This window comes from Rhincodon typus, chromosome 12 (assembly GCF_021869965.1).
Source record: "Rhincodon typus isolate 14 chromosome 12, sRhiTyp1.1, whole genome shotgun sequence".
In the NCBI taxonomy this organism is placed as follows: Eukaryota; Metazoa; Chordata; class Chondrichthyes; order Orectolobiformes; family Rhincodontidae; genus Rhincodon; species Rhincodon typus.
In genome coordinates this window covers 39,603,291-39,617,186 of record NC_063343.1, presented here as the reverse complement: position 1 = coordinate 39,617,186, position 13,896 = coordinate 39,603,291, and the positions used below count along the sequence as shown (strand labels likewise).

The 13,896-nt window shown below is 43.4% G+C and overlaps 1 protein-coding gene across 2 annotated transcripts in view; it reads left to right on the top strand.

The window, feature by feature from the left end:
- The window catches only part of LOC109929127 (SPARC (osteonectin), cwcv and kazal like domains proteoglycan 1), a 468,013-nt gene that overhangs the window by 436,956 nt on the left and 17,161 nt on the right, over positions 1–13,896 (top strand). For both annotated transcript variants that reach the window (XM_048603880.1, XM_048603879.1), the window contains one exon: positions 8,644–8,865. In XM_048603880.1, the coding sequence (XP_048459837.1) occupies positions 8,644–8,865 (222 nt within the window). The remainder of the gene's footprint in view (positions 1–8,643; positions 8,866–13,896) is intronic.

Sequence of the window (13,896 nt, the reverse complement as noted above, 5' to 3'; positions counted from 1 at the left end):
CTCTAAGCTTTGTTGTTATGTCCTCCCTTATCATAAGGGCAACTCCTCCACTTCGCTTACTTGTACTTCTGTCAAACTTGTAGCTTCTGTGTCCTGGAACATTGAGCTGCCAATCCTGCCCTTCTCTCAGCCATGTTTCTGTTATGGTTATAATATCCCAGTCCCCAGAGCCAATCCATGCTCTGAGCTCATCTGCCTTACCAATCAGGCCTCTGTGTTAAAATGAAAGCACTTTAAACCGGAAGTCATTTCCCCCCTTTTACTGTGCCCCTAGTTATCCTGAATCGTAAACTTGCTCTCGATGGCTAATTTATGTTCCTCTGACTTCTCGATGGCCTCTCTCTTATTCAGAGTTCCACCCCCCTCCCAAATTAGTTTAAACCCTCCCGGGTAACACTAGCAAATCTCCCCACAAGGATATTGGACCCCAGTTCAAGTGCAACCCGTCCCTCTTGTACAGGTCACCTCTACCCCAGAAGAGATCCCAATGATCCAAAAACTGAAAACCCTGCCCCCTACACCAGCTCCTCAGCCACGCATTCATCTGGCCTATCTTTCTATTTCTGTCCTAACTGGCACGTGGCACTGGGAGTAATCCGGAGAACACAACCCTTCAGGTCCTGCTTCTTAAATTGTTACCTAACTCCCTATACTCATTTCACAGGACCCCATCCCTTTGTGCACAATGACCTCTGGCTGTTCAACCTCCCCCTTAAGTATGTTCTGCAATCACTCAGAGACATTCTTGACTCTGGCACTGGGAGGCAACATACCATTTTGGTGTCTCTTCTGTGGCCACGGAATCTCCTGTCCGAGCCCCTGATAATCGAGTCTCCTATCAGTATTGCTCTGTCTGACTGCACCCTTTTCCCTTTGAGCCTCAGAGCTGGTCACAGTGCCACTGACCTGACTGACCCTTGAAAGGTTATCCCTCCCCCAACAGTATCCAAAGCAGTATACCTGTTATTGAGGGGAATGGCCACAGGGAAACCCTGAACCCTGTACTATTTGCCTTCCCCTTTTACCTCTTCAGGTGGTCACCTAGTTACCTGCAGCCTGCACCTTTGGAGTGACCACTTCACTATAGCTCTCATCAATGATGTTCTCTGCACCCCAGATGATCCTGAGTGCATCCAGCTCCAGCTCCAGTTCCCTAACGTGGTCTGTCAGGAGCTGCAGCCTGGTGCACATCTCACAGGTATAGCCGCTCGAAGTCTCCTTGATCTCCCACATCCTGCAAGAGGAGCATGCCACTGTCCTAACTCCCATCTCCAATGCCTTCAGTCTAGACAGAAAGAAAGTAGAGTTAAAGAGGTCTTAACTGTACCCCTGGTCAGCCTCCTCACGCCAAAACCTCTCAAGAGTAGGCCTCAGCACTTCCAATATAACACTGGCCCACTCTCTTATACACCTTTACCTTGCCAATCAGCTTCCTCACAGACTCCCTTTTGTTTTGGTCAGAGGAGAAGGGAAGGAGGGAGGCTGGGAAACACCAATGTAGTGTTTCAGGTTTAACCACATCTTGACACCGGGTTCTCTCTGACCTGCTGTACAGTCATGATGACTGTGGCGAATTCTCCCAGAATTCCGCTGTGTTGACTCTCAGCTGACCTCTGATTTGCTGTTGTAAAATAAGGCTAAATCAGAACAGCTTTGTCAAGGGGAGGTCGTGCCTGACAAATCTGCTAGAATACTTTGAGGAGGTAACGAGCAAGTTAGACAAAGGAGAGCCAGGGGACATGATTTGGATTTCCAGCAGGCCTTTGACATGGTGCCGTACAGGAGGCTGCTAAATAAGAGCCTATGGTGTTAGGGGCAAGATACTGGCATGGATTATGATTGGCTGAGTGGCAGAAGGCAAAGAGTAGGGTTGAAAGGGTCTTTTTCAGAATGGCAGCCAGTGACTAGTGGAGTTCCGCAAGGGTCTGTGTTGGGATGTTATGGATGACCTGGATGAAAGAACTGAGGGCATTGTTGCTAAGTTTACGAATGAGACAAAGGTAGGTGCAGGGGCAGGTAATGTTGCGGAAACGGGGAGGCTGCAGAAGGATTTGGACAGCCTAGGAGAGTGGGCAAAGTGGTCATGCACTTTGGTGCAAAAAATAGAGGTGTAGACTATTTTCTAAACAGGGACAGGCTTCAGAAATCTGAAGCACAAAGCGACTTAGGAGTCCTATTTCAGGATTATTTTACGGTTAACATGCAGCTTCAGTTGGCAGTTAGGAAGGCAAATGCAATTTAGCATTCATTTCAGGAGGGCACGAATATAAGAGCAGAAATATACAGCTGAGGCTGTATAAGGCTTTGGTCAGTCAAACAGCATTTGGAATATTGTGAGCAATTTTGGGCCCCATATTTAAGGGAGGTTGGTGCTGGCATTAGAGAGGGTCCTAAGGAAGTTTACAAGATGATCCTGGGGCTGAAGGGCTTGTTATATGAGTAGTGGTTGAGGTCTCTGAGTCTGTACTCGGGGTTTAGAAGGATAAGGGAGGATCCAATTGAAACTTACAGAATATGGAGAGGCCTGAATAGAATGGATGTAGAGAAAATGTTTCCACTGTTGGAGACGCTTGGACTCAAGGGCACAGCCTCAGATTGAACGGGTGGTCTTTAGATCAGAGATGAGGAGTAATTTCTTCAGCCAGAGGGTGATTAATCTGTGGAACTCATTGTTGCAGAAGGCTAAGTCTTTGAGTATATTTAAGACAGAGATAGATAGGTTCTTGATTGGTAAAGGGATCAAGGATTACGGGGAGAAGGCAGGAGAATGGGATTGAGAACATATCAGTCATGGTTGAATGGCAGAGCAGACTTGATATGCCGAATGGCCTAATTCTATATCTTATGATCTTATAGTCAAAATGCTCTTTGTGTCTGGGGCTCAATAATATTTGTGCAGCTCTCAAGATCAGCTCTTGGACTTTACAGTAGGTGGAAAAGAGTATGAATAATCATGATGCGTGTAAAAATTGACATCTGAGCATGCAGTTCTTCTCTGTTGTAATGTTTGTCTAATGAATGAATGAATAAGTGACAACTGTAGAAGAAAGAGAATACTTGCTGTGTTCTGGTACCAAGTACTCAAGCTCTCACAACAATTTCACTTATGGTTCCTAAGCCAAATGTTTAAGGGATTTTTTTTTAACAATAAACAAAACTGTCTAAAGTTGAGTGGACCAGCATGAATGCATCTTCTTTCACAAGGGTTACAGATGCTTTGCAGATGCAGGCCATTTAACTCTAATTGTTCAAAGGTCCAGGGTTCAGGAATTGTCCCTTCAGATCCAAAAATTGCAAATGTAATTTCATTATTTAAAAAGTGAGGGAGAGAATCTAGCAAATTAATGACTGCTTAGTCTATCATCTGAACATTGGTTATGGGGGAAATTGATGGAACTCATATTTAAGGATAGTGATGTAATTTTCCCCTGGGGTGTTGAAAACAACAGTATATGTCAGACAAGAATTCATAAATCGGACTCACAACATCAGGTTACACTGTTGCAATTAAGTCCTCCCTCCTTAGATGGTGAGATTACTTGCTCGCCAACAGGTGACAAGAACATAATATAGATGTCTTTGCATCTCACCTGATGAAGGAGCAGCGCTTTGAAAGCTTGTGATTTCAAATAAACCTGTTGGCCTACAACCTGGTGTCATGTGACTTCTCACTATCAATTGCAATAAAGAGATTCAACTGAAACAAGGGGAGTGTGAAGAGGCATTGGAGCATAGGGAGTGCATTGCAATAGGAAATGTGAAGAATAGGAGTAATTTATGGGTCAGAGACAGTGGGGAGCTTAATATCTGAGAATCCCAACCAGTCTTGGCCCTCTCAGCCTGGCTATGGGCCAGTTTGTCTTCACCTTAAATAGAGAAGGATTGAGTATGATGGGGTTGGTTGCAGGAGCAATTTGTGAGTTTGCATAACCTTGCCAGGATGGTGAGGTATCCCCAGTAAGTGAGTAGGAAGCACAGTGGGCAGGAAATGTTAGTAGTTTAACAGGATGTGGTGGGTGTGCTTACTTGAGTAGACATCTTCATGTGATGCTTGCAATCCATCCGTTTTGTTTGATGTGTGTACAGTGACAGAATTGGACTGAGTGACAGCCCTAAGTGTGTGAGGTAGTAGACAAAGAAGATGGTGACATTTACCTTGCAAAGTGGAGGATATGATGATCTCTTATTTCCTGGATTGCTTGCTGTCCCTTTTGCTGGGGCCAGTGGTACTGATTTGCATTGTGATCTCTGCCCAGACTGGTTGTTCTGTTGGGATGCACCCTGGAAAAGGCTGTCCCCTCTATCAGTGATCCCATCTACAGGACAGCACCAGTCATCCAGGGAGCCATCAGAAACATTTTATCTGGCATTTCTGGTTTTTGTGAGGCACTCACCACAGGCTGAGTGGAAACTCCTTTCAATATAGAGTCAAAACCTTCAAGCCCAAAAGTTAGCACCGATGGTGAGTACTTACAACTCATTTGCCACATGATTCACTACGTAACTCATGCAACATCATGCTTGCATAAATCCTGAATGAAAATGCACATAACCACACGAGATAACTCATCCTGGGCATGACAGATATGATGCCATCTGATATGTTTGTTGTCGTACCTTGATTTCAAAATGTGAAATTCTGAGCACAGTGATTGAACATTAAGATAAATTTGATCTGTTTAGTGACAAAACATAGAATTGTAAAGGTTAGGTCATGTCTAATGAACCTAACTGAAATTTATGAGTGACTTCAGTAATAAACAGGGGAATATGGTTCACATAAACTTCCACAAAGCATTTAATCAAGCTACACATAGGAGACTATTATTTAAAATTGCAGCTCAAGGAACTGAAGGAAAGTGATTGATTTGGTCATAAGACGGTTTATATGCTAGAAGACAAATAAAAAGAATGTTAGGTATGTACTCAAATTGAAAGGAAATGACTAGTGTCTCTCAACAAAGCTGGGAATGTTCACTATATTTATTCATTCATGACATAATACAAGCAATAATCATTTAATCAAGGTTGCTGAAGACACAAGGACCAGTGGCCATATTAACCAGTGTAAAAGGGGGCACAGAATTACAAAGAGACATTGATAGATGAGATAAGGGAGGAAAACTGGGCAGATAGATTTATGTAGAAATGAATGAGAAGTACCCATTTTGGGCCATAAAATGATAGATCTGAGAATTGTTTAAATGGTAAAAAGTTATGATCAGGGGAGGTCCAAAGAGATTTAGTGGCTGAAGTGTATTAGACAAGTACAAAAAAGCTCTATTCTAATTGAATGTTAGCTTCTGTAACCAAAGGGCTAGGATATTAAAAGGGAAGATGTTTTGCTGCAGCTATACATGGCCCTGGTTAGACCACATCTGCAGTCACCTACTGGCATCACATTAAGCAACTAGAAACATTCCACCATTGCTGTCGCAGACCTTGCATCAAGAGCATGCTCTTTGGAGCTCAGCTGTACTGGGTTGGTCATCTGGTCGTGACAAGGACCCCCAATACCAGAGACAGTACTGTATACCCAGCAGAGCATGGAAAACCACACCACAAGATATCTCAAACTGAATATAAAGAAAAGCTGAAAGTCAACCACAGAGCTTGAAAGCTGGTCCTGAATACCTAGGTAAATAATAACTTTGGACAAACCCAAACGAAAGAGTCTGTATTATCAAGAGATTTTGACATTAGAGGAGAACAGAGTCAAGTATCCTCAGGCAAGGCCTCCATCCATCCCTCCAACACTGACTTCATGTGAGGTATTTGCAATTGATTATACAAAATTAGACTTAGTCTAATGTACACATGGGATGACATCAATCTAGACAGTAAAGTGGATTTTCCTGTTTCTTTTTTTTTCACTTTTTTTGCTGAACGCTGATCCATTGATGAAATGGGAAAATCCATCCCAACAATGATTAGAGCACCAGAATATATTAACTCCAGATGGAATGTGGGACAGATTCATCAGATTGTTATAATGGCTCAAAGGGTTAGACGATGAAGAGAGATTCCATAAACTCCTGAAATATTGAAGATTAAGATCTGATTTAATTGATCTTGTTGGCTATTTTGAAAGGAATTGATAGGATGGATAGAACTCTTTACCTCTGGGCAGTGAGTATAGGATGAAGGAACATAACATTAAAATCAGAGACAAGTTATTCAGGAGACAGTGTAGGGGAAGAAGCTTCTGTTCTCATAGGCGGTGAGATCGGGGATGGGAAGGGAATGTAAATGGAGAGATGGTGGTGTATCTGAACTCTTAAACCTTCCTGGCCTCACCAGAATTAAGTTCAGGCCCATCATTGACTGTACCAATCAGCTCTTAATTGAGGTCCTTAAGCAGACAAATACAAACTTTTCAAGGGCCTTATCCCGCTGCTGCTGCTGGGATTAACCCAGTGCCATGTAGGTCAGTCACAAGGAAGTGAGTTGAAACAGCAGCTGCAACCATGCAGTTAGCTGGTCACCCCAGTAATGTAATTCCTTGGGCTGATTGAGGAACTAGACATCAGGAAGTGAGGTGCCCACTGATAGTCTTCTCCCAGCCTTGATACCAATCTCTCCATCCCCTATTCCTCTGGCCCCTACCTGACAAACATGAGCCATATTACTTACCCACTTACTTAGTCACTCCAATGCTTTACCTCTAGCACCCACCACGACCCATATGGTGATGCTATTGAGTACGAGAGCTGTTTTTAAAAATTTGTTCATTGGAAGTGAGTGTGATGCATTCATTGTCATTCCATAAAGAAGGCGGTGATGAGCTGTCTTCTTGAACCACTGCAGTCCCTGGAGGTAGGGACACCCACAATGCTGTTAGGATGGGAGTCCTATGTTTTTAACCCAGCGACAGTGAAGGAATGGTGATACAGTTTCAGGTCAGGTTGCGATTGACTTGTGGTTTGGTGAACCTTTCAAAAAGAGGTAGCACATGTCTCTTGCCAGTTCTCTAGCTAACAGATGAGTGAAACTACCATCATAACAACATGGTGCGACACGGTGGCACAGTGGTTAGCACTGCTGCCTCACAGCGCCAGGGACCTGGGTTCGATTCCAGCCTCGGGCGACTGTCTGTGTGGAGTTTGCACATTCTCCCCGTGTCTGCATGGGTTTCCTCCGGGTGCTCTGGTTTCCTCCCACAGTCCAAAGATGTGCAGGTTAGGCAGATTGGCCATGCTAAATTGCCCGTAGTGTTCAGGGAGGTAGAGGGTGTATATTAGATGGGTCATAGGGGAATGGATCTGGGTGGGATGCTCTGAGGTTCGGTGTGGACTTGTTGGGCCGAAGGGCCTGTTTCCACACTGTAGGGATTCTAATTCTAATTCTAATTCCACTCCTCCTCCCCAAATCACAAAAGGTTCCTCCCATGGAAACAATGTCTTAAAACTAAAAGTGTTTCTTCAACAAAATTCAGTAGATGCTAACTTAATTAATCATTTCCAATCTGAGATTGACTGGGTTTTGCCTGTATAAAAGTATTTGGAATCAAGGCAGACGGATGAAGTTAAGGTGATGATTAGCTGAAAAGTAGGACAGATCCAAATCTGGCCTGCTCATATTCCTCAGCACTTTCAAAATAATCAAAAACAACCTGGGGAAAACCTTTTGGAAAGTACTTAACTGCATTTCTTTGAAACTTCATTTTAATTTATTATAATCAACTTTATGAGTTTTAATGTACTGTAATTGTGAACTTAATTTAATAGCTATATAATGAATTGTTTATTTTTGCTACAAAATGTTTTGAATGTTAAAACTTCACAAAATAATATAGTACAGAGAGGCCCTTTGGCCTATTGAGTCTGTATCACCAAAAGATATTCTGGGATTTTTTTCAGAACGCTATCAATAATTCTGGGCAACAGATCAGAAACATCTATTATTGTTCTATTATTATTATAAATGGCACAGAAATTTCTTGAAATGAACTGCTCAGTGGAAACTAATTAATTATCGATTAAATGCAATAATATTCTGTTACAGAGTATGTACAGCCCATTGTGATCAACCTCAAAAGATATTAAAGACTATGAATTTCTCAAGGTTCTAGCTGCATCAATCATAGTTAACAAACCTGTTCAAAACCCTGATAAAGCATTTGAAGAACACTTTGTGCAGGGCTCATGTCTCTTTAACACATTATTATGAATATGTTAATATTAATTGTCCATAGTTATTCTACATTGATTAATTTTAATCAACCATAATCAACTGGATAGATTTGATTAATTTTAGAGTTAAAGGATAAAGAGATAAAAACTTGCTGAAATTTTATAGTCACGTAAGAATTAATTAAGTTGAGGAATTTATTATTACTATGGAATTACTGCTTGCTTAAATGACATCAGTTGTAAAGTTCATTTTATTAGTTAATATCGGGTGACTATGCAATGAAGGTATGCAAATATTTGGTTAAAAAATGACTAACACATTCTGTGAGCATATGCAATTACTGGGATCCTAATTTATTTTAGGCATCAGTTCTTTTATACTCCATTGTGGGAAGGTGAAACATTTCAGAATACTACTGATATTGGCTCAGAGTTCAGATGTTAGTCTATATTTTGAACACACCATTTCTCTCGACCTGTACACAAAATCTGATTTAGTCATCTCTTGCAGGATTTGACACCAGCATTCTGCCAATCTGCAAGGATTCTCTGGGTTGGATATTTAACAAGCTGGACATGAACTATGATCTTTTGCTGGACCAATCAGAGCTGGGCGCCATTTACCTTGACAAGTATGAGCAGTGTATTAAGCCACTTTTCAACTCCTGTGACACATTTAAAGATGGAAAGCTTTCTAACAATGAATGGTGCTACTGTTTCCAGAGGCAAGGTGGTGAGTTTCAAAGAAAATGCTTCTTGTATTTCTAGTTCAGTGATTTTATTACTACAATATTTTCCATCTGTTAGAATTGTATTAGGCCTAAAAAAAGTTCTGCCTTGCTCTGGAACAGACAAAGTAGAAGCTGGTGTTTGTTGTGTTTGCTTGGAGCCAAGCTTTGATGGGTGTCTGCATTGCTCACACAACTGTAGCTGGATGTGGAAAATACAAGACGTAGCTTCTTTTCCACAGTGAATTCAGCTTTGTACATATAAGCTTAGATTGCTGCATTTGTAACTTTATAAAAATCAGTAACACTACCTAGATTCTCAAATTGTTTTGACATCTGCTGCTTCATCTGGCTTGCACTGCCTTGTCTCCAAATAGCATAGCCTATACAAGAGTGCAAGATAAGGCAAATCCAAAACCAAATTTTACCAGCCTTTTGGAGATTGGCTGTGAGGTGGTAAAGCTGGAACAGTGATACAGAAAGGGGATGGAGAAGTTACTTAACATCTTCCAGCCATCATGCCATTTTACCAGCGACAGGAAGACTGGCAGATCCAAGCCCCCAAAAGACCCACAATTATTTTGAGCCACTTGAGTTGCCAATTGAAGCCATTTCTCACCTCCATAGACATTTTATCTAATGGCAAGCAAGACTGGTTAGCAACCGGATAGGAAGAGTGCCCATTCAAAACCAAGCCCCTCCACCAATCACCTGGGACATCCTTGCCTGGCCCCAGCTTTCCAGCTAACTTCAAATTCAGGCCAGGCATTGTGAACATCTACAGGAATGGCAATCACGCATGGAGAGGAGCACCTTGAAGATATATCAGGAGGGCAACAACAGAGAATTCCAACATACAGCCATGGAGTTTAAGTCAATATCAAGAAGGAAGCAGGAAATGAAATGAGAAAGAAAAGCATCAAAGGTAAAAAGTGGATAAAAACAAAAAGACCTGGGTCGAGGGAAGCTCCGATGTATTGATTCAGTGACATTGGTAAAGTGACATTGTACCTGGAAGACATGAGGCTTGGAGATATGGCTTTAACTAATTCGTTGGGGGGAAGGTTCAATTGAAGGCAACTTTTTGATAAAGTGCTCTGCTCTTTTGTTACTTTAAAATATCAAAAAGTAACAAAAGAGCAGAGCTCTTGCTCAATGTGGGAGCTCATCTCTTGCTCAATGTGGGAGCTCAGTGACGCGGCTGATGTCCCTGACTCCTACACGTGCAGGAAGTGTGTCCAGCTGTAGCTCTTGTTAGACCGCATGATGGCTCTGGAGCTGCGGATGGACTCACTTTGGAGCATCCACGATGCTGAGGAAGTCGTGGATAGCACGTTCAGCAAATTGGTCACACCGCAGATTATGATCGCTGAGGGAGAAAGGGAATTGGTGACCAAAAGGCAGGAAAAAAGCAGGAAGACAGTACAGGTGTCCCCTGTGGTCATCTCCCTCCAAAACAGGTATACCGTTTTGGATACTTTTGGGGAGATGGACCACCAGGGGAAGGCAGCAGTAGCCAGGTTCATGGCACCATGGCTGGCTCTGCTGTACAGAAGGGCAGGAAAAAGAGTGGAAGGGCTACAGTCATAGGGGATTCGATTGTAAGGGGAGTAGATAGGCGGTTCTGTGGTCGAAAACGAGACTTGCGAATGGTATGTTGCCTCCCAGGTGCACGGGTCAGGGATGTCTCAGATCGACTGCAAGACATTCTATAGGGGGAGGGTGAACAACCAGCTGTCGTGGTGCATATAGGCACCAATGATATAGATGAAAAATGGGATGAGGTCCTACAAGCAGAATTTAGGGAGGTAGGAGCCAAGTTAAAAAGTAGGACCTCTGAGGTAGTAATCTCAGGATTGCTACCAGTGCCACATGCTAGTCAGAGTAGAAATGAAAGAATAGGCAGGATAAATGAGTGGCTTGAGAGATGGTGCAGGAGGGAAGCGTTCAGATTTTTGGGACATTGGGACCGGTTCTGGGGGAGGTGGGACTATTACAAATCGGACGGTCTACACCTGGGCAGGACTGGAACCAATGTCCTGGGGCTGCTTTTGCTAACGCTGTTGGGGAGGGTTTAAACTAGCGTGGCAGGGGGATGGGAACCAAATGAAGAAGTTAATGGACAGTAAGGAGGTAGTAACAAAAGCCTGTAAGGAACTAGATAGTGAAGTCAGTGTGATCAAGGGGAAGAGTAGGCAGAGAGCAGATGATGAACGCAGAAGGCCAGGTGGTCTGAGGTGCATTTGTTTTAATGCGAGAAGTGTAGTAGGTAAGGCAGATGAACTTAGGGCTTGGATTAGTACCTGAGAGTATGATGTTATTTCTATTACTGACACTTGGTTGAGGGAAGGGCAAGATTGGCAACTAAATATCCTAGGATATAGATGCTTCAGGCGGGATAGAGAGGGAGGTAAAAGGGGTGGAGGAGTTGCATTACTGGTCAAAAAGGATATCACAGCTGTGCTGAAGGAGGACACTATGGAGGACTCGAGCAGTAAGGCAATATGGGCAGAGCTCAGAAATAGGAAGGGTGTGGTAACAATGTTGGGGCTGTACTACAGGCCTCCCAACAGTGAGCATGAGATAGAGGCACAAATATGTAGACAGAGTATGGAAAGATGTCGGAGCAACAGGGTGGTGGTGATGGGAGATTTTATTTTTCCCAACATTGACTGGGATTCACTTAGTGTTAGGGGTTTAGATGGAGCAGAATTTGTAAGGAGCATCCAGGAGGGTTTTCTAGAGCAGTATGTAAATAGTCCAACTCGGGAGGGGGCCATACTGGACCTGGTGTTGGGGAATGAGCCCAGCCAGGTAGTTGAAGTTTCAGTGGGGGATTACTTTGGGAATAGTGATTACAATTCCGTAAGTTTTAGAATACTGATGGACAGAGTGGTGATGGGAGTGATGAGAGTGGTCCTAAAGGAAGAGTGCTGAATTGGGGGAAGGCCAACTATAGCAAAATTCGGCAGGAGCTGGGGAATGTAGATTGGGAGCAGCTGTTTGAGGCTAAATCCACATTTGATATGTGGGAGGCTTTTAAAGAGAGGTTGATTTGAGTGCAGGACAGACATGTCCCTGTGAAAATGAGGGATAGAAAGGGAAGCATACATAAGGTCTAGGTGACTGAAAACAGACGAAACTTTGGAAGAATATCGGGAAAGTAGGACCAATCTGAAACGAGGAATTAAGAGGGCTAAAAGGAGTCATGAAATATCTTTAGCAAACAGGGTTAAGGAAAATCCCAAAGCCTTTTATTCATACATAAGGAGCAAGAGGGTAACTAGAGAAAGGGTTGGCCCACTCAAGGACGAAGGAGGGGAGTTAAGCGAGGAGTCAGAGAAAATGAGTGAGATTCTTAATGAGTACTTTGCGTTGGTATTCACTGAGGAGAGGGACATGACGGATGTTGACGTTAGGGATAGATGTTTGATTATTCTAGGTCAAGTCAGCATAAGGAGAGGGGGAAGTGTTGGGTATTCTAAAAGGCATTAGGGTGGACAAGTCCCCTGGTCCGGATGGGATCTATCCCAGGTTACTGAGGGAAGCAAGAGAGGAAATAGGTGCGGCCTTAATAGATATCTTTGCAGCATCCTTGAGCACGGGTGAGGTTCCGGAGGACTGGAGAATTGCTAATGTTGTCCCCTTGTTTAAGAAGGGTAGCAAGGATAATCCAGGAATTATAGACCGGTGAGCCTGATGTCAGTGGGGGGGAAGCTGCTGGAGAAGATACTGAGGGATAAGATCTATTTACATTTGGAAGGCTTATTAGTGATAGGCAGCATGGTTTTGTGCAGGGAAGATCATGTCTTACCAACTTGATAGTTCTTTGAGGAAGTGACAAAGTTGATAGATGAGAGAAGGGCTGTAGATGTCTTGGACTTCAGGACTTCAGTAAGGCGTTTGATAAGGTTCCCCATGGTAGGCTGATGGAGAAAGTGAAGTCGCATGGGGTCCAGGGTGTACTAGCTAGATGGATAGAGAACTGGCTGGGCAACAGGAAACAGAGAGTTGTAGTGGAAGGGAGTTTCTCAAAATGGAGAACTGTGACCAGTGGTGTTGCACAGGGATCCATGTTGGGACCACTGTTGTTTGTGATATACATAAATGATCTGGAGGATGGTATAGATGGTCTGTATAGCAAGTTTGCAGATGACACTAAGATTGGTGGAGTAGCAGATAGTGAAGGGGACTGTCGGAGAATGCAGCAGAATATAGATAAATTGGAGATTTGGGCAGAGAAATGGCAGATGGAGTTCAATCCAGGCAAATGCGAGGTGATGCATTTTGGAAGATCCAATTCAAGAGCGAACTATACGGTAAATGGAAAAGCCCTGGGGAAAATTAATGCGCAGAGAGATCTGGGTGTTCAGGTCCATTGTACCCTGAAGGTGGCAATGCAGGTCGATGGAGTGGTTAAGAAGGCATACGGCATGCTTTCATTCATCGGATGGGGTATTGAATACAAGAGTTGGCAGGTCATGTTACAGTTGTATAGGATTTTGGTTCGACCACATTTGGAATACTGCATACATTTCTGGTCGCCACATTACCAAAAGGATGTGGATGCTTTGGAGACGGTGCAGAGGAGGTTCACCAGGATGTTGCCTGGTATGGAGGGTGCTAGCTATGAAGAGAGGTTGAGTAGATTAGGATTATTTACATTAGAAAGACAGAGGTTGAAGGGGGACCTGATTGAGGTCTACAAAATCATGAGAGGTAAATACAGGGTGGATAGCAAGAAGCTTTTTCCCAGAGTGGCGGACTCAATTACTAGGGGTCACGATTTCAAGGTGAGAGGGGAAAAGTTTAAGGGAGATATGTGTGGAAAGTTCTTTACGCAGAGGGTGGTGGGTGCCTGGAACGCGTTGCCAGCAGAGGTGGTAGAGGCGGGCATGATAACATCATTTAAGATGTATCTAGACAGATACATGTATGGGCAGGAGCAGAGCCTTGGAAAATAGGCAACAGGTTTAGATAGAGGATCTGGATCAGCGCAGGCTTGGAGGGCCGAAGGGCCTGTTCCTGTGCTGTAA